At 55.7% G+C, this 25553-nt stretch overlaps 1 protein-coding gene across 2 annotated transcripts; it reads left to right on the top strand.

Annotated features, from left to right (window-relative positions):
- Positions 1 to 371: 371 nt before the first annotated feature.
- KASH5 (KASH domain containing 5) lies at positions 372 to 24428 on the top strand. Of its 2 annotated transcripts, none has more exons than XM_026481841.4 (19): positions 372 to 613; positions 2653 to 2790; positions 6243 to 6347; positions 6836 to 7022; positions 7507 to 7571; positions 8790 to 8856; positions 9105 to 9266; positions 9707 to 9824; positions 10170 to 10220; positions 14814 to 14891; positions 15148 to 15204; positions 15505 to 15564; positions 16210 to 16274; positions 16437 to 16524; positions 16820 to 16942; positions 19159 to 19217; positions 21328 to 21373; positions 22839 to 22903; positions 22990 to 24428. In XM_026481841.4, the coding sequence occupies exons 2-19, from the start codon at positions 2748 to 2750 to the stop codon at positions 23372 to 23374; spliced, it is 1824 nt and encodes a 607-aa protein (XP_026337626.2). In that variant the 5' UTR covers positions 372 to 613; positions 2653 to 2747; the 3' UTR covers positions 23375 to 24428. The 2 variants fall into 2 exon arrangements, with proteins under 2 accessions (XP_026337626.2, XP_026337625.2); XM_026481840.4 differs by having other exon boundaries at positions 506 to 613; positions 16799 to 16942.
- The last annotated feature ends 1125 nt before the right edge of the window (positions 24429 to 25553 follow it).

Consider the following 25553-nt stretch of genomic DNA (forward strand, 5'->3'; position numbering starts at 1 on the left):
TGATTGAAACGGTTGGAGAAAGAATCCTTCAGGGACTGGAGCCACAGAGGGCGCGGGAGTGGTAGGGCAAGACAGGGTAGGACATCATTGTGACGGTGACCGGCAGCCTAGCACGGAACAGACGGCAAAAAGGGCAGGACTTAATAGCTGATAAGTAGGGGATGGAAAAGGGGTCCCCCAATCCAAATCTCCCTTGCTTGTGCCCACTGCACCCAAGCTTGAGGCAGGAGAGAAGACCCCAGCGCAGGGGACGCAGACGCCCCTCGCTTCCCCTACCAGCCCTGCTTCCTCCAGCCTCTGCCAGTTTGGCCAATACGCATGCGCCCACTCCACCAGGCGGGGCGCTTGCCCGGGTAGCCCTACGCATGCGCGGTCTCGCCGTTGCAGGTAACCAACAAGACTAGAGCGAGCCTTCCCCCGGTGCGCGCCTGCGTCGCGGGGAGGAGCCCAGGTGGGGCGGGGTTTAGACGCCGCGCGCGCGCTCTTGGTCCGGCCCCCCGCGCCTTCTCGTCTTTTCCTGGCGGGGGCGGCGCACGCGCATCTTCTTCCCCAGCAACTGTCGTTGGTCAGTCGTGGTCGCCCGCGGTGTCCCGGGACTGGGACGTGGGCCCAGGTACGCTTTGGCTGTGGCGAGGTTCTCCAGAGATGCCTTGTCAGAGCCCCCAGATCCTGGGGGAGCGTCCCCAATATCAAGGCCTTCCAAATCTCGCTAGAAGTTTTCTTGAAATCCTGACCAAATACCCTCAGAAATACTGAAAAGGACTCAGCAGGAAGTCTAATAGATGACCCCTGAAACCTTGTCAGAATCTTCTCGAAGTTCTGTCAGACTTCTCCCTCAGAGCGTGCCAGACTACCCCCCGAAATCCTGTTACACTCCCTAGCCACCCCCCCCCCAAGTCCTGTCAGAGATCCCCAGAAGTCGCCAAAACTCCTGTAGGATTCCCCTCCCAGATCCTCTCAAGAAACCTCTGAAATCCAGTCGACACCCCCAGAAATCCAGAGACGTCCCAGAAATCTGGGCAGAGACCCCTCTAAGATCCAGACGCCCTTAAATCCTGCCTGGGGCCTCCTCCTGCTGGAACCTGCCTGTCAAAGACCCTCCCTCAGTCCCTCCCCAGGAGTTTACCCCCCAATCCCTGTCAGGCACTCCCAGTGCCAGACCCTTCCCCACTCTGGCCCCACAGCCATCACCCCCCTCTGCGCCCTCCCCCGTTGTCCAAACCCTGAAACGGTCTCTCTTCAAAGGCCACTCTTTCTAGAACATTCTAAAATGTAGACCCAGCTGGTGCCTGGGAGAGCAGAGTCAGGGGAGGACTTGGTGAGGAAAGGGGTAATGAGCAGGTGGGGTGAGGACAGACAGCCGCCAGGTGACCCTGTGCTGACCATTTGCCCCAGGGTGCCCAGTTCAGCCCCGCGGGGCATTGTTGTCCAGTGTAATTATTAACAGCACCCTTCTCACTCTTCAAAGTGTCCTGGAGTTGGGACAAAAAGTCATATGGTCAACCTGGTTATAATGGAGGGAGGACATTGTCAGGGCACAGAGGAGGAAGTCCCTAACTGGTCCAGGGGCTCAGGGAAGGCTCCCCTGGGAGGCTGTGAGCCCGGGCAGGGGCCACAGGTGAGGATGGTGTGTGTGGTGTGACGTGGGCCGGGAAAGACCATGGAAAGATGCAGAGTTCCCATGGCTGTGCTGAGGGTGAGGGACCTAGAGGTCGGCCAGTGGAGAGAAAGGTGACAAAAAGAGGCAAGGAATTGCAGGGAGCACTCTGTCCCATACCAGCCAGAGGGGCTGGGACTTAGTCCTGAGGGCACTAGGGATCCATGGCAAGAGTTGGAGCAGGAGAGAGATGGGGTCAAACTCTCACGGGAGGCCAACAGTTCCAAATACAGGCTGATACAGAATGTCGGTCACCCAGGGCGGTGTGGGAACACAGAGACAGCAGCTCATTCAGAAACATTCTCCCAGAGAAGGGGACATGTGAGCCAAGACAGGAAGGACTTCGAAAAGGAGGGTCCCAGTCAGAGACCCGGAGGTGGGAACAGCCAGCCCAGTTTGGGGAAGAGCATGCAGTTCAGAGCTGCTGGAACTGCAAGTATGATTTGGGGTGGGCAGGGCCAGGCCATGCTCAGGCTTTGATGCCAGGTCCAGGGTCTAGCCTCTGTCCCTGGGGTGCTGGGGAGCCGTGGGAGAACACTAAGCAGGGAGGGACAGGTCAGCTCCGGGGCCCTGCAGGGATGGACGGGAGGGGAAAGCCTGGAAACTGGGAGGTGGGGGAGGAGGATGGGATGAGGGTCCAAGGGGAGAGGGTGGGGCCTGGCCCAGAGCTGTAGGGAAGGAGAGGAAGGGACAGGGCTGAGTCATAAGGCAGGAGGGACAAGGTTAGGGACTTGACAGGCTGTGGGGAGGAAGGGTGGAAGGGAAGCAAGAAGGCAGTGACACCCACCCACTAGCCCCCTCTTTGATCTCTGCTGCCCATTCCTTGGCCCCCCATTTTCCCAGCCCACACCTCCAATCCATAAAACAGGTCTGAGCAGGAGCTGCTCTGGTCGTGGCAGGGGTGGGCAAACAGGTTCTGAGAACCCAGAGCGGCCTGGGGCACAGGTGGGGCAGGGTGGCTGGTCTGAGGAGGCCATTCCCATTTGTCCTTCCAGGAGCTCTCAGAGCCATCGAGCCTTTGTCAGCCCCTCCCAGTGATGGAGACAGGCTGTTAGTTTCTCCAGCAGCCGCAGAGCGACCAGGGTGGCCCATGGATGTGCCAGAGAGCCGGGCGGGTGGCCCCGCGGCAAAAAGTAGGTGGCTGGCCCCCCTGTTTGCCCCATGGGAGGATGAGGGGGGAGCAGTGGGTGAGTGGGTGCCGGGTTGTGCCTCGGGGACTTAGGAGAGGTGGCCTGGAGTGTCTGAGCCTCCACCTTGGTGCAGGGTGGGAGTGGGGGAGTGAGCTGTCTTTGAAGGGCCTGCTGTGTGCCCACCTGTCTGGACACTTTATCTTGTTTGCTCTGGGGCAGCTAGAGCAGAAACCTTTGCACACGCTGTGCCCTCTGCACAGAGCACCCTTCCCTAACAACCTGCTGGCCCAGCTGTCACTTCATTCAGATCTCTGCTTCCTTTGAAAAGCTTCCTTTCACATTCTCTCCCCTCTCCTGCCTCTCTTCATAGGACGGACATCTGTTTGTCTGTCTGTTTCATGAGGCGGGGTCTGTTTCATTCACTCTGGTATTCCTGGTCCCTAGAGCAGCACTGTCCAACATGCCAGCCATAAATGTAATTTTAAATTTTGTTGGTAACCACGTTTAGTTTCTTTTTTATTTTTTAAAGATTTATATATTTATTTGAGAGGGAGAGGGAGAGAGAACCTCATGCAGTCTCCCCACTGAGCACGGAGCCCAACGTGGGGCTCGATCCCAGGACACTGAGATCATGACCCGAGCTGAAATCAAGAGCTGGCCACCCAACCAACTGAGCCACCCAGGTGCCCCAAGTAGCCACATACAAAAGAAAAAAGAAACAGGCAAAATGAATGGGAATGACAGATATTATTTAACCTAATATATCCAAAATAGTATCCTTTCAGCATGTAATTAACATAAAAATGTATTGGAGATATTCTTTAGTTTTTTCATACCAGGGTTTCAAGATCTGGTGTGTAGTTTACAGTAAGAGAGCGTCTCAATTCACACGCGCCACAGTTCAAAATACCCAAGAACCGCGTGTGGCAAGTGGCCACCCTAAAACAGTGTCTGACTTGTAGGCACTCAACCATGTCGTTGATTGTTTGGATGGTTGCAAACCAAAGTGGCATGAAATCCGGCTTCGGGAGAAAGAGGAAGGAAGACGCTGGAGGCTCTGAAATCCACCTGCTAAGTAGGAGAGCTCATTGTGATAGGGGAGGAGGCTCCCACCCTAGGGGAGAGTCAGGGTTGCTTTTTCGAGGCTCCCGGCATCCAGCAGCAGAGTTGTATCTTTTCTTAAGGCCGCAGGCCTGGACTCTGGCCTCAGGAGGCTTTCCAGAGGGGAAGGCAGGAGGCAGACACCTGGGTGTGGCAACCTGAGGGCAGGTGGACAGAGTGACTGACATGGCAACTTTGTGGGCACCAGCAGAGGGCGTGCGGCCACCGCTCCCGTGGGCGAGGACTGAGCCAGCTTTGGGAGGCTCCTGAAGGAAAGGGAAGGACACACCCGGGAGAGATGGAGACAGAGGAAGGCTGGGGTGGGGGGGGGGGTGAGATACGGAGACAGTGGGTCAAGGAGATAGAAGGCTTGGGAAACAGAGAGTCACCAAGATATGGGAAAAGAAGCCCAGAGATGGAGGAAAACAGAGAGACAGGGCTCGGGAAAGAGAGGGATGGGGAGGAAGATGGAGAGGAGGAGACAGAAAGAAAACTAGAAAAGGGCAGAGACAGAGACGCAGAAAGAGGTAGAGACACTGAGGACGGAAATGAAGGAAACAGAACAGGCAGAGCAGTGACATGTTCCTGAGGGGCCCCAGGAAGGGACTATAGACCCATGTGGATCCCCTGAGCCGGACAGTCCGGGGCTGACTCTGGCTCTGCTCTTCCTGGCTGAGCAGCCCTGGGGAGTGAGCTTGCAGGGCCTGTGAGCTCTCTGGGCTCCCAGTCCTCCTCGGTAACCTGGGGAGCACAGAGAGAGGAGAAAATGAGAGAGTTGAGGTAAAGCCCCAGCAGGGGCCCTGGTATCCCCTGTGTTCCCTTTCCCCCCTTCCCTCGGAGCATGGGTTCAAACATTCAAACCTGAGGGGGCTGAATTTTAGTTCTCTACAAAGAACCCCGGAGAGTAAAAGAATTAGAGCGCTCATGGCCTCCTGCCTGGCTCAGTTGGTAGAGTGTGTGTGACTCTTGATCTCAGGGTCATGAGTTCAAGTCCCACATAAGGCACAGAGCCCGTATGTAAAACAAACAAACAAAAACCCAAAAGAACATTCATATGTTGAACAGGTGACCTGGTGCAAGTTCCTAACTCCTCTGTGCCTGAGTCTCCTCATCTCTAACGTGGGGCTAAGAATAGCAGCCACCACAGGCCATACAAAACCCCGAGAAGAGGAAGGGCATCTACTAACTGCTAGAAGATGGTCAGCTCTGTGATGGAGCCTCCACCACATGCCAGGCCCAGGGCCTTTCTAGATTTTATCTCACTTCTTCTCAAGCAGGGAGGGAACATCCCCATTTTCCAAAGGAAGAAACTGAGGCTCAGAGAGTCTATGCTCTCCTTGCTCTGGTTGCCCCTTGGGTCTGTCAGACCCTCCAGCCTGTGCTGGGCCTGCTGCTATACCCAGTTGTTCAAGGTCAGGGCAGGGAGCCTTGAAGGTCACTTCCAGTCCCAGAGACATGAAGTCCAGTAATTCCTGGGGTGGAGGATCTCCTCCTGTATCTTGAAGCATCTATTGAGTGCTTACTATATGCAGGCACTGTGGACACAGCAGTTGACAAACAGACCCAGGGACGTGCACGTTGTGTGTTCATGTTGGGAGGGCTGTTCCCATACACAAACCTAACGCTCCCAGCCCTGGTAAGGTGGAGCGGGATCACCACCTGCCCATTTTACTGGTGGGGAAATTGAGGTTCCGAAAGGAGAATCGACTTGCCCACAGTCGTGTAGCTGGGCTCTGAGCTCCTAACCACTCCCACACTGCCTGCCCTACCTAGATCACCCACCCCCTCTCATCTCAGGCTCCTGGCTGTGGGCGCCAATGACGCCAGCCTCTCCTGGGGATTCAGGTAGGAGAGAGACCCGGCCCCCCAGGCAGGCAGGGAGACCGGAGATGCAGCCGGCAGAATCGATCCAGGCTGCCCGCGCCTTATTGGATTGTTCCTGGCTCCTGGGCCCCCCTTCACCCTCAGCTCCTCCCAGAATCCTCTCTTCTTTGCCCTCCTCTGCCCCTAGCCCCATCTGAGCAGAGCCTGGGCGGCAGGGGAAGAGAGGAGGAAAGGGTGATCTCAGAGCCTTTGTCATCTGGGCTCCTGAGTGGCTTGGACACAAAGGATTAGACAGCAGGGGGGACTTCCTGGCCTGAAAGATGGGGCCCACAACCTCAGGGTGCAGAGCTACGAAACCACTCAAAGACGCTTACCTTGCTGTCCGCTCCAGAAGCTGCCTGTTGTTCCCCACCAGCCCCCACTCCAGGTAGCTCAGAATGCATTCCCTCCCCTCTGCAGGAGCACAGGACCTAGGATCACTCCTTCTTGTCCCCCTTCTCATGGGTGGGCTGACCCTCTTGTCTCTCCAGTGTACCTCTGGGACCAGCTGGAAGAGGGGACCCTGGGGACGCTGCTGAGCTTGGAGGAGCAAATACTCAACTCTACGTTTGAAGCTTGTGACACCCAGAGGACAGGTTGGGGGGGGCAGGATGGGGTGGGCTGGGAGACACAAGGAGTAAAAAGGGATTGGGGGGTTGCTGGGAACTGGGAAGCCATAGAGAGAGAGGGAGGGACTAGGGCCCCTTCTTGGGGGGCCTGCAGGGCGAGGTGGGTGATTGTCGGAAGCTTCAAGAAGGAAGTGGATAAAAGGATGGAGGCTGTTCAGGGTGAGAACATTAATGGAAGAGGGTAGGGCTGGGGAAATGGAGGGAGGGCAGCCACTGTGGGCCTGATGGGGGTACAGCAGGTCCTCTTTGGTCCACCTTGTATGTGACAATGGTTGGGATCTATTTCCAGGTGAAAAGGTTGACTCAGAGGAGGGGAAGGACTTGCCCAAAGTGTCTGGGTTAAGTCATGGTGCAGGGGTGCCACCAGCCCAGCCGTTGGTGTCCTACTTTCAAGCCATCGCCTGCCCCTACCCCCCACCTGCCCCAGACTCCCTCACAGCATGCTGTGTCCCTAGGCATTGTGGCTGTGACCCATGTACTGGCCTACCTGGAGGCTGTGACAGGACAGGACCCCCAGGACGCACGCCTCCAAACACTGGCCTGCAACCTGGACCCCAATGGGGAGGGCCCTCAGGCCACTGTGGACTTGGACACCTTCCTGGCCGTCATGCGGGACTGGATCGCTGCCTGTCAGTTGGATGGGTGGGTCTCTGCACCTCCAACCCTCCCCCCACCCCGGGAAGTCCTTCCTAAGATCTAATCTCACACTGCTTACTGCAGGCAGCACCCTTTGGGCACAGGGACCTACTGTGGTTTGAAGGAGGATGAGGAGGAGAAAAAAGTGAAGAGATGGGGTTGGGGGGTGGGGTGGAGGGTCTGAAGACAAAGTTCCTGGGATGGGGAGGCAGAAATAAAAGGGACTAGAAGGGGGAGACGTGGGAGTGTTGGGGGGCTGACAGAGGCACCTCCCCATCCCTTTTCCAAACCCAGTCCTTGCCCCTCCTGCTTTTCCATCTGGCCCAGGGCTCTTGCCATCTGGCCTTACCTTCCTCCCCACGGTGGTGCTCTCAGTGCTCTTGCTCTCACCTGACCCGGCCCCTCCTCCTGCCCCCAGCAATCCCCCTGCGTGGCTGGTCAGGATTGGGGGTGGCTGCAGGGGGCTCTAAGCCTCATCCCTTTGATACAGGGGATTAGAGCTGGAAGAGGAGACAGCCTTCGAGGGGGCCCTGACCTCCCAGCAACCGCCATCTGGTGAGACTACTATATATAGAATGAAGCAGGCAGGCGCACGGTCAGACAGTGGGAGGGACTTCCCACCTGGGGATGGGAGCCAGGGGCATTGGGTGGGACCCCTGGAACCTTTGCTCTCGCCTGGAGCTGTGAGTTTGGCTTTCTAGGCACCTCCATGGCTGCCTCCCCACCTTCCCTGAGCTTTGGGGTTTTTTTCTTCAGGGGCTGGTTCCAAGTCCTCCTCCTAACTGCAGCGCTGTTGTAGAGTCCTGCAAGGCCCTGCCCACCTCTCCCTGTCAGCATCATTAGGCTCCTGCCTACTCTCTAGTCCCCGCTCCCTCGGGCCTCCTGGCTCAGCCTGGAAGTTCCCCGTGCCTGCCCACACGCTCTTCCGCTTAGGTAGTTCTCCCTAAACTTCCTGCACCTGGGGAAGCCCCGGGATGCCCCAGGCTAAGGCCCCTGGCTGTCCAGGCTCACTGACAGACCTGCATTCCATTCCTGGAGAAATCCGACCATCTGATTCAGTTACCTGCCCTGCTGTTTGGTTAGTTGATCTGTTCCCCATTTTATCCCTAGGACCTCACACATAGGAGGTGCTCCATAGAAAAGTGTTCCTGTTACACCTTACAAAAACAAAACAAAAGAAAAAAAAAACAGCTTTTTGACATTCCCTTGAGCGTCTTCCAGTTGGGGGCCAGGGGAGGGGCAGGTCAGCTGGTGTTGAGGAAACACCCCTCTGGGTGGGGGAAGGACAGGATGGGGGAGGCTGGAAGCCAAGAGGTGGGGAGGCTGGGGACGAGGTTGTGGTGAGGGTCCTGGAGGAGAGGAAGAAGCCTGAGCCAGGACTGGCCGTGACAGAGAGGAGAGTAGAGCAGAGTCAGGGAGGAAGTGGGGGGGCGACTGTGGGGATGAGGAGGAGCCAGGGAGCCAGGACAGCCCAGTGGCTATGTGAGTGGGTGCGAGGGAAACCTGGAAGAGGAACAGGTTTGGGGGCAGCTGAGGTGCTGCTTCCCAGTGCTGGGTGTGATGAATTCAGGGCTATGAGAGAGATCCAGCCTGGGCTCAGGGTACCAATGAGTGAGAGGCCTTTCAGATGGTGGATATAATCCTAGCCCCAGGAGCAGATGAGATGACCCAGGGCAAATGCAAGGGTGAGGCTAGTGGAGGCCAAGCCCGAGTCCTGGGGCACCCCAACACCTAAGGTCACCAGGGAGCCCACCACTCTCTGTCTCCCTCCAGGATGCCCAGAAGCCGAGGAGCCAGCCAACCTGGAGAGCTTCGGAGGCGAAGACCCCAGACCTGAGCTGTACCTATGTCCACCCCCCCGGCCCGCCCTCCCTGCTGCCCATGCCCTCCAGCCTCCCTACCATAGGGCTTGGGGTCCTTTGGGAGTGGGTGAGGGACGGGAACCTGTGCTGCGAGCTCCAGGAGAGCGGAGCAGTCTCTCTCCTGTTCTTCTTTCTCCAGAAGAGCCTCATCTCCCCACTGCCACCAGCCCCACCTGGGAAGGGAGGTGGGGGCTGTGGCCAGTGACCAGCCCCTCCCTGACCCCAGGCCTGCCACCGCCGAGCTGCTGAGCAGCCTGGAGGACCTGGAGCTCAGCAACCGCAGGCTGGCCGGGGAGAACGCCAAGCTCCAGCGCAGCGTGGAGACGGCTGAGGAGGGCTCGGCGCGCCTCGGGGAGGAGATCGCAGTCCTGCGCAAGCAGCTTCGCAGGTGGGCTCCCCACGTGCTTTCCCTGCACCTCCTGCCCTGTCTTTGACCCTGCGCTGTCGCCTTCTGCTTCCTCTTTCGTGTCCCCCTGGCTCTGGTCTCTCTGCCTCTTGGGTTCAGACTCCCCTCTCTATTCTTCTCTGAGTCTCCCCTATCAGTGGCCTATGCCTGTCCCTATGCTCTTTCTCATGTCTGTCACGTTTCTCCTATTTTAGTCTCTTGCTCTTTCTAGGTCTCTGTCCCACCCCCTTAGTCTTTTAGGTAGAAACTGGGTCTCTGTCTCCTGCACTAGGTTCTTTGCCCCGCTTTTCTCTCTGGGTCTCTGTGCCCCACCCCCAGGTCCCTGTCAGGATTTCTCTCTTGCTTCCAACTCTCTGAGTGGATCTGTCTCTCTGGTCTCTGTTTCTCTCCCATGTGGACCCCCCTGCCCCACCCCCACTCAGTACCCAGCAGGCTCTGCAGTGTGCCAAGGCTGTGGATGAGGAGCTAGAGGACCTGAAGACTCTGGCCAAGAGCCTGGAGGAACAGAATCGCAGCCTCCTAGCCCAGGCCCGGCAGACGGTAGGTTCTGGGAGGGGCACAAGGATGCCCTCTTCCTTCCCCCTTTCTTGGAGTTGGAGCAACAGAGCCTGACAATGGAATGGGAAGGAGCAGAGGTTACCCTGGCTTCCTCCCTGACTCCAGGTCCTGCCTGCCCCAGACTTAAGATCCAGATCTATTTGCCACCCCTCTCACCCCTCTCCTGACAGAGGGGACAGCAGGAGCCATCAGGGCTCCCAGACCCATTCTCCCAGCCTTGCTCCTCCAGGGCCCAGACCCGAGATGGGTTCCAGGTGTGGGAGAAGGGTAATATGGGGGCAAGGAGGCCCGGAAAGAAGCCTTTGTTCTCTCTCTGGGATTGTTCAGGAAAAGGAGCAGCAGCATCTGGTGGCCGAGATGGAGACTCTGCAGGAGGAGGTGAGCGGAGCCCCAGTGCCCACTGCCACCCTTTCCCAATCCTCTGGATCTTACCACCCTACCCCTGCTGCCCCCAAACACCCCCAGGAGCCTGCACCCAAACACCCTGACAGTCTGTAGAGGGAGATCCCAGAATCCCAGTAACGTGCAAGTGTCTCTGAAGGTCACATCACAGCATGCCCTAGTTGGTAAGAGTGTGGGGCGTGGGGCGGACTACCTGGGCTCACGCTGGGGCTGCCTACATAAGCATGGGCCAGTCCATCTCCTCTCTGTACCTCAATGTCCTCACCTGTAACCGTGGGCAAAATAACAGAATCTCCCTCTTCGGGTGGTGTGAGATTTAAACAAAAGGATGCTTGTAGTCTTAGGCATGAGGCAGGACCCATGGGAAGTGCTCGCTGAAAGTTAACCACTGTTGTTCATACATTAGCATTTTTTTATGGTAGAAAGAACACAGGCCTTGAAGTCAGCCCTGAGTTCACATCCCGTCTCTGCCACTTAAAAGACACGCCACCTTCAGGCATGTGACTCCCCTTTCCCGAGCCTTTGTTTTATTCTCTAAGAATGGGAGGAGGCTAATTGTTTGGCAGGATTGTTATAGAAATAAATGGCAACGCTCAGCCCAGGGCTTAGCACATCTGAAATGGCCCAGTTCAACCGCATGTCTGATTCAAGCCCCATTCTATCTGACACAGAGAACATCATCTTAGTAAATCTGAGTCCACCTAGTCCTTTTTTAGATGGAAATTGAAACTCATCAATTGATGAAACTCATCACCACCCCCCTGCAAGGTGGCATCTAAGTTGCTGGAGAACCCACACGGCATCTCAGGGCTCCAGGAGGCAGCGGTCCTCCCTCAATGTCTGTTCTCTCTGCTGGTCACAAGATCGATGTTCATCCTCCCATCTGGTCCTCCGCCTTAGTCACCACCACATGCTGGCATCCACTGGGAGGCTGGCATTGCCTCTGGTCTCTGGACATACAGTCCTCACTGCATCTGCTGGCGGTGGCCCCCTGGACCCCCCAACACACAAGGCCTCTGGGGTTCTCCCTCAGCCCCTTCTACACCCTTCCAGGGCCACAGAGGAGGCTCAGCTGCTTTCCTGAGACTGTGGCCACAAGGGGCCTCGCTGGGCCTCTCTGCCTCCACTCCTCACACAGCCATCTCCATTCTGTAACTCACAGGCCTTGCTTGTTCTGATACTGAGCTGAGAAATGCCCCCCTCAGATTCCCAGACATCCCAGGGGTTGCTTGGTTCAACTGCATCCTTCCTCTCCACCCCTCGCAGCTAAGCTGGGGCTTGGGGCTGGCGCAGGGCCTGTTTTCCCTCTACTGCTCTCTTTTTTGACCCTCCTGTGCCCCTCCCCTGCCCTAAAGATCTCTGCCTAGTCCAGGCAGTGATACTGATTCTGCCCAATCCCCCCAAATCTCTTTATCCTACATCTGTATTATGGCTTTTATATTTAAATCCAAAACTTATCTACTGTTGCTCTCTGGCTCTTCCATGAGAATTCTGTCCTCTGGGATAATGGGAATCTCACCACAGGATGGCTGCCACAGTATGAGGCATGGGATGCAGACAGGATGTGACTGTTTTCTTCCAGAACATCTCTTTTTAAGAATAAGGAGAAATTTTCCCTAAAGCCCCATGGCAGAACCTCCATCTTATATCTCATTGGCCAAGTGATGACATATGAGTATAGCCAAACCACTCCCTGGCATGGGTGATCCAACCCCGGATGGGCCAGAATACTTTCTGCTCCAAGGAAGAAAACACCGAAGAAATGGTGGTTTCAGTCCGAAGAACGCTCATTTCCTTAACAAGAGGCTTTGAAGGTCTCTGAGTTGGTTTGGTGACTCAGGCTTGTCCCTCAGCCTATGGCCTTGTGATCGCAGATGGCTGCAACAGCTCCGCCTTCATGGTCTCATTCAAAGCAGGACAGAGAGGGGCAAGGGGGCCCAGTTAATGCTCCTCCCATGACTCTCCTTTCTTCAGAAGGAAAAGCTTTTCCTGAAGCACCTCCACTATACCCCCCCCCAGCATACCTCTCTTCCATCACACTGGCAGGAACTGGATCCCATGACACCCCCAGCTGCAAGGGAGGCTGGGAGCATATCTGACCTTCCTCAGCCTCTGGAGTGGGAGATGAGCAAGTGAGGGGGGCAAGAATGGCTGCTGGGTTAGCTAACCAGCCAATTCTCCTGAATCTGCAGAAATCTCCCGAATCTTCCTCTTATTCACCCCCCCCAGGGTGGGGCTAGGACCCATCCGCCCACGTGGAGAGTGGACCCCCGATGAAAGCAGAAGAAGGAATAAGCAGGGTGAATCACAGCCAGCGGTCTCTGCCTCCTCCCAGCCCAGAAGGCTGGCTGCCAGGTCAAGTGCCTTGAGCAGCGCCTGGGACATCCTAGGCGCTCGATAAACCGGAGCTATTCTTGGTTGCCTCCCCCCTTTTCCCCTCCCCACAGCAGCCTACAGAGCATCTATAGATCAAGTTCTCAAATTACAGGAGAATAATGCTGGAGTAAGGGACACTCAGACACTAGGCTTTCCTACAGAGAATCTACAGAGCAGGGCTCGTGTTACTGCAGAAGGCAGGAGAGGCTGAGTAACCAGGTTCCCTGCTGGGTGGCCCAGGATCCAGCCTCCAAGTCCCTACCAGGTGGACAGATGTTGACACAGCGTTCCTGGCCTGTCCTTCCTCTGCCCTTCACCGGGCAGCCCAGGCCCGCTGAGCCCAAGAAGGAGGGATGGTTGATGGAGGACTTGGAGCCCAGCCAGCTGGAGAGAGGGAGGAACTGGCCTTGGTGTCCCCAGGGGCACCAGGAGGAGGGGTGTGGCAAGGGAAGTCCAACTGCCTCTCTGCCCTGAAATGGTTTTGCCCATGGCCGCTTCACATCGAAGTCAGTGCAAGTTGCTGAGTTTTTGGTGCCTGAAAACTCTAGACTGGAGGATTTAGGGGCCATTTTACTGTCAGATCCCATTTCATGGCTGGCGTGGGTTACCCCTCTCCTGGCCCCCTTGTTTTCTTGGCTAATTGTCCCCCTGGAGGGCTCAGGGTGCCCCAGCGCTGCCTCTTCAGGACACCCCTCATCCAGGCTCCCACAGGGCCCAGGCGCTAGGCCTCATCAGAGTCTGCCTCCCGTGTTATCATCTGCTTCTGCACCGGTCCCCACCTCTAGCGTTGAGCTCCCTGAGGCCAGAGACAAAGCTGGTTCCCCATTCTCACCCGGGGCTGCGTCTGGCTCAGAGAGCCTGGGGGTTATAAGTGCAGCATTTGGAGTCAAATTTGGGTTTGAGTCCACTCACCATGTGACCTTGGCCAATTTCTTAGCCCCTCCACTTGTCAATTTCCTCTGTAAAATTGGAGGGTGATGCCAGTAAAAACATTAACCAGACATGACATTCTTCCTGAATGGCACAGTATGACATGCATAGCAGCACCCGGGAAATCTTCCTGCCATAAAACTGAACAGGGGCCTGGACAGTGTCCTGGATCTACGCACCAGTTTAGAAGAAATAAAGAGGTTGGAGGCATATGGTGAAAGTCCCGTGGAGGGAATGAGAGAACTCAGGAAGCCAAATCCAAATGCACCAATTCTACAGAACAAATAACCTGATTTCTTCCCCCAAAAGACGGGCCCCCCGAAAGTGCCTGCATTGGGACAGGTGGGCGACCACTGTCAGAGGAAAAGAAATGAGACATTTCAACCAAAAGCCACAACCTTGTTTGGATCCTCATGCAAAAAAAACTAAATGTGGAAAGACCTTTTTGAGACAACCAAACCAGGGGGAAAAAGAAAAAAGCACAAATTCTGTATGAAATAGTAGTAAGGAATTATTACATTTGTTAAGAGTGATCGTGGTATTGTGAGTTTGGTAAAGTAAAAAATTCCTTGAGTAGGAAATTAAAATGCCAGAGACGTTCTAGGTGGAAATCACAGGATACCTGGCGTTTGCTTTAGAGTCCTCTGTTAAACGAAACAAAACAAAAAAAAAGTTGGAGGATAGGGAAGAAACTGGGGAAAATGTAATCCTTGGAGGTGGGCAGTGGGAGTCCCTTATACTGGTATTTTTACTTATATGTGTGTGAAGAACATTTAGAATTCGAAGTTTTGAAATTATCTTTAAAATACATGTTTTACATTTCCTGAACATTTGGTATGTGCCAGACACTATTCTAAATGCTTTGTGTTTATTAACATATGGTAGCGTGTGTTTGCATGAATTACCACCCGTATGACCTGGGGGGGGGGGGTGTTCAACCTTTCTGTGCCAGGCTTGCCTTTATCTTCACAAGGGGGGAGAAGAAATGAGGTAACACTTGCAAGGTGCTCAGAACATGATCACAGATACCGGTATCACCCCCGTGAGGTAGCTCTTATCTCATCTCCATTTTTTTCAGACAAATACCCAGTGAGGCACAGAGAAATCACAACTGAGATCTCATAGGATGGGTGGAGGGATTCAATGGACCAAAATATATACAGTGCTCAGCACGAGGCCTGTTGTTGCCCGCCAGGTGTTCAGGCAATGTCAGCTGCAGGTGCTAACGTTGCTGTTGGCTGAAGTGGTCGTTCCTTCTTCCAGAACGAGAAGCTACTGGCTGAGCGGGATGGAGTCAAAAGGAGGAGTGAGGAGCTGGCCACGGAGAAGGAGGCTTTGAAGGTGCCCCCCCTCCCTAGTGTCATTTCTACCAATTTCAGCCGCTCCGGCGGAGTGAGAGCCAGGGACTTCATCAAGCCATCAGGCTCCCAGGGCTCCAGGCAGCTCGGCTGAAATCCCTCTCCGGGTGGCTGATGTCCAGAGACATCATGGGAGGTTGAGGAGTGGGACTTGGGAGAGTTGGTGGGCTGCGGAGGGCAGCACCGGCTGGGGCCAGTCCTGGGAGGCCGGACAGATGGACGGGCTCCTTCCTTGGCAGCGGCAGCTCTATGAGTGTGAACGCCTCATTTGCCAACGAGATGCTGTCCTCTCGGAGGTGAGGGGCCTGGGGGTGGTGAGGGGACCTTTGGCTTCCATGTACTCCTGGCCGTCCCCTGCCCCTGCCCCAAGGTCTGGAAAGGGGAGTCCTGGCTGGGTCTCATCCCTGGATAAGCAGCCCAGAGAGGTCAGAGGGTTCCCCTGGAATGGCAAGCCTGTCCCTGCAGGATCTGGAAACCTGATGCTCTCCCTCAGGCCCTAGCTCTTCCCCCAAGCTCACCCTACCAGTCGCCCCTGACCCTGCCTCTGCATCTTTGCGGGGCTGGGCCCCATCTCACTGGGCTTTGGGCTTCCCCAGCGCACTCGCCACGCAGAGAGCCTGGCCAAAACATTGGAGGAGTACAGAACGAGGACCCAGGTAGCCAGCTGCCCTCCCCCTCACCCCCTTGCCTGGCCTGGCTCTTCTGCCATCTCTGCGATTCGCTGCCTCTTTCTTCCCCTGTCCGTCTTGTAGAGTCTGTGTGTCTCTCTCTGCCTTTCTGCCTTCTCACTTGTCCTCTGTTCCCTCCCCCTCCACACACACACACACACACACACACACACACACACACACACCATGTATCTCCACCTCGGGTACAGTTTCATTCTCGGGGCGGGGGGGGGGGGTCTTGTCAACGCATCTCTCCTGCTCATCTTTCTGTGTGTCTGCCTTTTTAAATCCAGTCTGTTTGTCTCCAGGGGCGACTTTACCCTCTGTTGGTCCCTGATCATTATGAGTCTCCTGCACCTCACGAGTCTTTTGCCTCTCTGTAAATCTGTGTCCATCCATGTCTTTGTTCTTAATTTTCCTGGCTGGTGAGTTACCTTCTCGGTTCCTGCTGCTCTCTGTCTCTCTTTGACCTCCTAAGTTTCTGTCACTACTTTCTTCCCCTTGTCCCTTGGCAATACGTGTCTGGAGGACACAATATGGGTCTGGAGGGCAGTGGAATTGACTGTAAGAGGAGCCCAAGGCTGGGAGATGGAGAAAAACGGAAAGACGGGTCCCCCACTCCCTCCTTTGCAGGAACTGAGGCTGGAAATCTCACACCTGGAGGAGCAGCTGAGTCAGACCCATGAGGGGCAGGATGAGTGAGTGGAACATCAGGGGTAAAGGAGGCAGGAGGGGAGCCCAAAGGCAGGGACCCCCGACCTCCAGCCACAAGGTGGGCAGAGCGGCCACCCCGGAGTGGGTGGACTGACAGGTAGTGGGCAGGCACAGAGAGAGCCTTCCCCTCTTGACCGTGTGGCCAGGCTACCGGAAGGGGCCCAGGTGAGAAGAATGGGCTGGACCAGGCTGTTGCCCCTGTCACTGGGAGTGGAGATCGAGGCCATTCAGCAGGTGGGTCCAGCTCCTCAGGAACACCCCAACCCACTGCCAACCACAGCTCTGGTGCAGCCCTGATTCTCACCCTACCCCATCTCCCCCTCAGGACCTTCTCATCCCTACCCCAGTCCTTGGTCCTGCTGCCAAACCCTTCCCAGGTCCTGCCTCCACCTGCTCCCCAGCCCAGCCTCACCCCAGGCCCCCGTCTCCTCCCACCCCATGCCTCGGCTCATGTCCATCCCCATCTCTGACCCATCTTCTGCCTTCACCTGGCCCTCCCTGGCCTCAGAAACAGCTTCTCCTCTCCCAGAAACAAGAAGTGGCAGCCGCCGCTCTCTCCAGTCCTCTGTGTGGAGTGTGGCAGTGGGAGGAGATCATCATTGAGACAGATGAGGAAGTGGAGTTTCTGCCTGAAGCCTCATCTGGGGCACAGGTGAGCTTGGGAGGGGCTCCGAGACCACCAGAGTGGTGGAAAAGGGGCCTGGGACTCCATGTGCCACGAGCTTGCTGCCCCATTCCATGGGCAAACGTTGACCAAGGGTCTGCTGGACACAGAGCCCAAGCCAGGCAGGACACCATCCCTGCTCTCTAGGGACTGGCCCGCAAGGGGAGTAGACAAGAGCAGACAAAGTGAACGCAGATAGCTCAGTGGTAGTTTTGTCATTGAGAAAACACTGACAGGAAGCACTGATTTACAGTGCTCCTTTAGGGGAAGCTAAGAAGCGAATCGTTCCTCCAGACACCATAAACATACATTAAGCTTTTACTTTTTGGATACAAGGCACCTGCAAGAACAGCTTAGCAAGCCCACTGTGAAATCTTGAACTCACCCATAGCGGTTGTTGTATGACTTCTGTAATTACCTGAGCAATATTTCGACATCCTTCGAAACAACTGAGACAACTCATCTTCAGTGTCCACAACAGAAAAGTGAGATTTTAATCTGTTAGCGCCAGAAGTCTCTCTGTCTCTCTCTTTTTTAAAGGAAATATTGCTAACAGTTCTGTAACTGCGTTGTCTTGAAAATAATACTGCTTCAGAATTATACTGTTCACTGTTCTTAAAGGAGAAACTCGTTTCTTTGCTCACTTTCTCCCTGGGTTGAGAGAAGCTTCTGTGTTTCCCTTCAACACCCGTGCTGTTAGATTGTTTTTTTTAAGATTTATTTATTTATTTGAGAGAGAGAGCATGAGTGCAAGTTGGGGGAGGAGCAGAGGGAGAGGAAGAAAGACAGTCTCAAGCAGACTCCACGCTGAGCACAGAGCTAGCAGGGCACTCGATCTCATGACCTTGAGATCATGACCTGAGCTGAAACCAAAAGTGAGATGCTTAACCACTTAACCAATTGAGCCACCCAGGTGCCCCTGAGTTTTCATTTACTTCCCTCCGTATCTCTTTGAGGTAAGCATCCTCACCCCTCATCCTGTTACCTTTGGGAAACTGAGGCTCAGAGAGGTCACCCAGCCTGTGGGCAGCAGAGTCACATCCCTCCAAGGAGGTGTTAGAGTGAATTCCGCTGGGAGCTCTTGAGGCCCCATCCGGGGGACCACTGGCCTAGGCCTTGGGGTGCCGCCTGTTCCAGGTCCTGGAGCTATAGTGTGGAGCCGCTCAGGGCCTGGTGGGGAGATTGTGCAAACGGGCCATCCCCATGCAGGGTGATGGGTGAGCAGAGGTGGGGGCCAGGCCCTGAGGGAGCCCAGTGAAGGGAGGACCTGTGTCAGGTGGGAGACTGGAGGGGTGTCACAGGGAAACTGACACTTGAGTTTATTTTGGAGAAGAGAGAGAAGTTGAGTGGTGTCAGGAATGAGAAGCCTTCCCGGCTGCGGAAAGCACACGTGTGAGGATGTGAGGCATGAAAGCACAGAACACGCTTGGGCAGCAGAGGGAGTGGCGGGTGGCTAAGGAGCCTTGAGGCCTGATCACGACAGGAACTGTGGTCAACTCTGAATGTAGAAAGATCCCTGGGTGGGGAGTAGGTGGGACATGGGGACTGACTAGAGGCAGGAAGGCCAGAGAGGAGGCTGGGCCGAGAGTCCAGAGGAGGAAACCTCAGCCAGGGCAGGGCCTTGGGATGGAGAAGGAGGGATGGGCAGAGAGAAGTGGGGCATGGGAGACGGGGCCAGGGGTGCAGGGTGCTGGTAAGGGAGAAGACAGAGAGACGCCAAATTTACCTTGCAGCCTAGTGAGATGGGACCCCAAGAGACGGCCAGGGGGCTGCCTGGGGTCAGTGGTGCACAAGACTGGAGCTCAGGAATGTATGTAGAAAACAGTGTCAGGCTGGTGATTGAGGCCACAGGCAAGGAGGAGATGTCTCCAGAGAAACTAAGACCTGGGTCCTAAAGGAGAGCTGGGGGGGCTGCCCGCAGACCAGGAAACTGGGAGGAGAAGTGGATATGGGAGGGAAAGGCTGGGCCTCCTTTGGGTCCATGTGCGTGTGCGAAGCTTGTGGGAATGCAAGAGGTTTGGGGGACCTGGACCCCTGGGTGATGAGGAGAAAGGGTTCTGGCTTCTGCTCTTGGGGGGATTTAGAGCCAGCCCCCCCCCCCCCGCCCAGGGAGGGAGCCCAAGAGGAGGGCAGGTTTTAGAAGCAGGTGGTGAATTCTTGCAGGTGTCACAGTCCAGGAGACCTAACCTTTCCTTTTCCCACAGAGAAACTTGCAGGGAGAGCCAGTGTACCCTCAGGGAGAAAGGAAGGAGCGATCAATGTGGTAAGAAGCTTGTTCCTTCCAGAGCCATCACCCTGCCTTGGGGTGATACCACATTCTTGGACAGTGTGCAAGGACTGGAAAAGTCCTGGGGGAGTTGCACATCATTCACTCCTTCATTCATTCATTTCCTCCCACTGAAGTGAGCCTTGGCCTGTGAACCAGGATGAGCCACCCCCAGCCCTGCCTTCATCGTCGTCTAGTCTAGAGGGAAATAGACTCTGACCCATCCGGTTCTGGGAGAACATCTAGCACTTCGTGCCACCTGGGGGGGATGGCTTCCCAGGGAGATGATGCTTAAATGGGATCCCATAGGAGCAGTACTCATATAGGAGACTCTTAGACAAGAAGACAGTTGTCAGGCTGATGGGAGAGCTCAGTCACTTGGTCACTGTCACTGAACACACCTCTCCCAAGGCCTCCAGGGAACCCTGGGATGAAGGAAACCCAGAATGGCCCATGGAGAACACCCAGGTAGTTAGGAGACAATCGAAGACTCTGGAATCAGACAGCCTGGGTTCAAATCCCACGATAGGGGTGGTGTGAGCATTAGTGCCAAGGAGCCCCAGCCCTGTGATTGTTAGGAAGCTCGGGCTGCAGGCCTCTGAGGAGAGAGAAAGCACTAGATGTCTGGGCCCATCCTCCTCGGGCCTGGCCTTGGGGCCTGTGGTTTCCTGTGGTGCCTCCTCCCACCCCCCCACTTCAGGCTCTTGGCTGTGACAACTAATGAGGCTGCCTGCCACTGGCCTCTAATTGGACTTGTCTGAGAAAGCTGAGATTGGGCAGGAGCGGGCCTCCAGAGCTATGACCTCCCCCTGCATCACCGTCACCGGGGAAGGGAAGGGAGAAGGGACTGAGCAGCAGCGGGGGCAGGGGCTGGACATCTGAGTTTCCCAGGAGCAGGCAGTATGATCCACATTGGGAAGCTGGAAGCAAGGGAGGGAGTGAATCCCATGGCCCCTAAAGGTGACTAGGGGTGAGGGCTTGGATCTTGAGAGGCGCTGGGGAAGGAGCCACCTGAGGCCCAAGTAGCAGTCCCAGGGGATGAGACAACTGTGTGTCTGACTGGGCAGAGGCTGGGCGCTTACCAGCCTAAATGCCTTTTTGGGTGCTAGTTGAAGACACAGCTATGTCCTGAGGGTGTCAAGGTGGCGACAGCTGGAGGGCCGGACCCCTGGTCCCCAGTGAAGGTGGTAGCCAGTGGTATGGATGTCCAGGTCTCTAAGGGGCATCTGGGAGGGCAGTTTGAGGTCTGAGTCCCCAAAGGGGCATTTCAGGGGCTCAGACAGCTGCAGCCCTCAAAGGGGCAGAGGTTGGGGGCTTGCACACCAAAGAGAAATGACTGGGCAGAGGCTGGGCGCTTACCAGCCTAAATGCCTTTTTGGGTGCTAGTTGAAGACACAGCTATGTCCTGAGGGTGTCAAGGTGGCGACAGCTGGAGGGCCGGACCCCTGGTCCCCAGTGAAGGTGGTAGCCAGTGGTATGGATGTCCAGGTCTCTAAGGGGCATCTGGGAGGGCAGTTTGAGGTCTGAGTCCCCAAAGGGGCATTTCAGGGGCTCAGACAGCTGCAGCCCTCAAAGGGGCAGAGGTTGGGGGCTTGCACACCAAAGAGAAATGACTTGTGGGGGGAGTTGCTCACACAGTTGGCTTCTGGAATCTCAGTCCTAAAAGATGACCCAGTAACACTGAGACTTGCTGAAAATGTCACAACCCCCAGGCACGAAGTGGGAGTGTATCTACACCTGCCCTAGAGTCCCGGAGAGCTCTGAGTCTCTGGTGTTTGGGAGAGTAAGAGAGCAGAAGCCTCAGCTCCCAGCTAGGGCATCAGCTGGAAAAATAGCGGAAGAGAAAGCCAGTTTGATCAAGAGACCCTCCTACCCTTTTGGGGGGGTCACACACTCTTTTGAGAGTTTGTTGAAAATTCCCCTGCAAAATATGCACACTGACCTACACACAGCAGTTTGCTCATGGGGCTCCAGGACACCCCTAGGCCCATCCATGATGCCCAGTCCCCGCTAAGACCCCTGCTTTAAAGGCTCATCCAGCTCCACAGTGGGCTAGTGGGAGCCAGGCCAAGGGAAGATGCTTGCAGTGACTCTCTTGTCCCCTCAGGTTGCCCAGAAGAGAGGAAGAAGAGGAAGCAGAGCCCCAGATCATGGTAGGCAGTCCCCAGCACCCCTTCTCTGTCCCCACCCGCTCCAGGCCCCTGAGGAGGGTGACGCAGTGGCCGCTCCTTCCAGCCTTCACCCACACCCCCACTTCTCCTGAGCAGAGAGAAAAATCATTTGGCCAAGAGATAACAAGGCCCTTGCTATGGCTAATGAGAGCGGACAGCGCCATGGGGGGAGGCCTGCGGGCCAGTGGGCGGCCAGAATGTTCCCGGGGGACCCCCCAAACACATACACAGGGCTGCAGCCGCTAAGCCACAGGCCTCAAAGACGTGGCTACACCCCCAGAATGCGAAAATGCACACGCACATGCGCCCACACACAGGAAGGGGCCGGGCCCTCCCCAGCCAGCCCCAGAACTCCCTGGGGCACAGCGCCTGTCGCAGCTCCTCCGCCTGGCACCACACACACCAGCTGCTTTGCTCCTCAAAGCCGCAGGACGAGGTGCAGGTGCCAGTCCCCATTCTTAGGCAGGGGAAGGGAGGGAAGCTCTGGGAGGAGAGGCGGGGTCCCAGGGTAGGAATGTGAGAGCCCAAATGTGTGCCAGGTATCTGGGCCCCTTCAGAGTCCAAACCCTCCAAGATGGTCTCTCTGAGCAGCCTGACCCCAAAGCCCACCTTGCTTTTGCCTCCACGGATACCGGGCCCCACCTCAGTTTCCTCACAGCTGACTTGACAATGATCTCTCCCTAGCTGTCGGGGTGGGGGGGGGGAGTGTTTAAGGATCACGGGAAAGCCCCCACCCACCCACAGCAAGCGCAAAGTAGGTGGCAGTGGTGAAGGGAGGGGCTGAGTCTGGTGGCCCCTGTTATTCTTTATTACTGCTCTTACTGCCATCATCAGCATCCACGGGACAAAGGTATGGGGGGGAAGCCTGAAATCAGCAGACAGGGCACCCTTTTGGGCGGACATGGAGAGTGAGGTGGCCCCTGGAGGAATATTTGGGGTTTTCATCATAAAGCACCTGCAGGTTCTGACGCAGGCAGGAAGAGCGCCCACGCTGGCCTAGGCCCAGCAGAGGGTTGGACTCCTGGAGAAGATGGCGTCTCTGCCCTCAGGGAGCTTGGATACTTCCAAAGTCAGATGCAAATGGAAATAGTAATATTGAACAGCTCCCATAATTACTGAGCACCCACTATGCACCAGTCACTGTTCCGAGCGCCCTCCCACTCTTTTGCTTTTGACCTGGATTCCTTCATGCAGACTCCCCTTCGGCCCTGTGAGCTGGGTACTGCCGCTGACCCTGTCCAGATGGGGAAATTGGGGCACGGAGATGTGGGGTGACCTTCCAAAAGACATATAGCGGGAAGCCAGCAGAGCTGGGAACCCAACCCAGTGGGGTGTCTCACTATGCTCGACCCCCTTCCATGTGGTCACTTCTGTCCAGTGGCCTGAGCCAAGGGCCTCTCCCAATCCAGGACTCAGGGTCTCAAGTTTGTCTCCTTTGTCCTTCCAGGCCAATCTCCCCAGCCCTCTGGGGGACCCTCATCCTGGAGACGTTCCAGGAAGCCCTCCTGAGAGGTAACAGGACCCACAGGGACTTGGAAGGGGCCTGGAGGCAGAGGAAAATCCAGCACGATTGCCCTGTCCTCCTCTCTGTCCCACAGCCCTGAGCCCGAGCCGCAGCAAGCGCTGGTGCCTGTGGTGAGAGAGCTGGTCCCGGTCAGGGGGCCGGTCTGGGGCCAGCTCAGCCTGCAGCCCCTGCAGCCCCAGCCGCCGGTCAGGTGCGCCCCGAAGCATCTCCAGAAGGAGGGTGGCCAGCACATGTTGGGGCATGGCCCCCTGCTGAGACCCCACCGGCAACCCTCCACCCCAGACCCCTCCTTATGGACTGGACTGCCTCCCACCAGGGTCACTCGGCACCCACTGATCCCAGCACCTATCCTGGGCCTGCTGCTGCTGCTGCTGCTCTCCGTCCTGCTGCTGGGCCAGTCCCCGCCCCCCACCTGGCCCCACCTCCAGCTCTGCTACCTCCAGCCCCCCCCAGTGTGAGGCGCTCAGAGAAGGTCTAGTCAGAGAACTCCCGGGGAATCCTACAGTTATTACCATTGTTGTGCCACCATTAGCTGGGGGGACCCCGGTACGGGGACCCCAGATACAGTGCTCCAGGATCCACACCCCTGTATTGCGTTTTTATGTGAAGTCTTTTGGTTTTTTAACGTTGGTAACTACATTTCTTAGCAATAGCAAAACACACCCAATAATGAATTAAATACTAGGAGTTTGTTTTCCTCCTGAAACAAGTTTGGAGGAGGACAGCTGTGGGCCCACAGCTCAGAGTCTCCACAGCCTGGGAGTCAAGGGAGCTATGATTCTCTACGATCCTCTCGGCCCTTCCCTCTTGCTCAGGAGATGGCAGGTGTAGCTTCACACATCACATCTGTAGGAAGAAGGGGACGTGTCCCTTCTTTTCTTCATAAAGAAAAGCTGTGGCCTTCCCAGAGCCAGCAGCCGACCTGTGTTTAGGTCTCGTTGGTCAGAAGTGTTTGTTGTGACCACTCCTAGCTGCAAGAGAGGCTGGGAGGCTGAGCACCTCTCCCCTCTCCTGGCAGAAAGAGGGAGAGAGACAGTGGGCCGGGCACACATCACAGATGTCCCCTGCAGTGCAAACAGCCGGCAGGAAATGGACCAGTGTGCCATTTGCTCACTCATCACTTACTGCTCATCTGCGCGCCACAATTAGACCTTAGAAGATAAAGCTGTAGGGGCGCCTGGGTGGCTCAGTCCATTAAGGGCATGATCTCGGGGTCCTGGGATGGAGCCCTGCAAGGCTCAGCAGGGAGTCTGCTTGTCCCTCTGCCCCTCCCACTCGTGCTTGCACACGCTCACACTCTTCAACAAAATCTTTTAAAAATTCATTTAATTGTTTTTTTTTAAAAAAGGAAGCTAAAGCTGTAGAAAAACAGGCCTTCCAATGCCAGGCTGAGGAGCACTGGTTTTCTCCTGAGGATGATGGAAGCTTTCAGAATTTTATTGCTTGTTTTTTGGTTATTTATGTTTTATTGAAGTGTAACTTACATACAAATAAATGGACACATCTTAAGTATCAGGTGCATGAGGTTTTGCATATGTGAAGACCCATGAAACCAAAACCCAGGTCAAGATAGAGAAGAGTTTCAGCACTGCAGAGGCTTCATTAGAGTTTTGAGCAGGTGAGGGTCAGAGTCACCCCTATTTAAAGGCAGATAATGATAGAGGTAGCTGTAGGCTCCATGGGAGCCCAGAAAATGCACTAAACCCCCTCCTGGGAGGATAGGGATTTTGTCCCAGTTAAGTGACATCTGCATGCAGTCTTGAAAAACAAACTGTAAAATTTGTCACAGAGAGCAGGGACCGAAGGAGGGTGTCACGGGCAGAGAGAATAATGTGTGTGAAAACCAGGTGGTGGGAAAGAGCCTCTGTGTGCAGAGCGCCATAGGAAGCACCATGTTGCTGGAACTAAAAAAGAAAAAAAGGAAGGGGGATGGAGGGCCAAGGAAGGATTTGAGGCTACAGAGTGGTGAGAAGAGAGGTAGGCAAGAGCCCATGAAGGGTTTTGAACACCAGCCTGAACTTGACTCCCAGGTGCCCAAGAAAGGGCTGTGAGCAGGGAAAGGGCAGAATCAGCTCTAGGTGGGGAAGAGAGCTTCTGAGCCTGCATGGGGGATGAATATAAAGTGAGGCTGGAGGCAGGAGGTGGGCAGAAGGCTGGAGCTGTGGTCCAGGTGGGAGAGGATGAGGCCTAAGCTGAGCTGGACTTGTGGATGGAAAGAAGGGGAAGGGCAGAGAGAGGCAGTGCAGGAAGGATGGAGCCAAAGACTAATGGCTGTGAAGGAGGATAAAGAAGGAAAGGGGCAAGGACAGCACATGGGTCTGACCCAGTGACTGGTAGACAGTGGAACATTTCCAAACTGGGAACCCATGAGAAGGAGTGGGTTTGCAGGAACACTGAGCCCATGTGGGATGGAGTGAATGTCATTATTCCAATAAGGGGTGGGAGCCCTGAGCCTTGAGCCCATGGTCTGGAGATGGGGTTCTGTGTGTTATTACCTGTGACTGACATTTTGGGAATTGGTGAAATTTCCTGGGAAGAGGCGAGTAGAGTGGGGGAGGGAAGAGCTTCCAAGCACCACTTTATGAAAAGCCTCAAACGCTAGGGAAGACATGTAGGGAGGAAGTATGGAAGGAGTTC

This window comes from Ursus arctos, unplaced genomic scaffold (assembly GCF_023065955.2).
Source record: "Ursus arctos isolate Adak ecotype North America unplaced genomic scaffold, UrsArc2.0 scaffold_19, whole genome shotgun sequence".
NCBI classification, from domain to species: domain Eukaryota; kingdom Metazoa; phylum Chordata; class Mammalia; order Carnivora; family Ursidae; genus Ursus; species Ursus arctos.

Excerpts from the sequence above, each read along its gene's own strand:
- KASH5 (XM_026481840.4), top strand. The coding sequence starts at position 2,748 with ATGGATGTGCCAGAGAGCCGGGCGGGTGGCCCCGCGGCAAAAA. Across the intron at positions 7,023-7,506 it reads GCTGCCTGTCAGTTGGATGG|GGGATTAGAGCTGGAAGAGG; the intron begins GTGGGTCTCTGC and ends CCTTTGATACAG. Across the intron at positions 15,205-15,504 it reads GAGATGCTGTCCTCTCGGAG|CGCACTCGCCACGCAGAGAG; the intron begins GTGAGGGGCCTG and ends GGGCTTCCCCAG.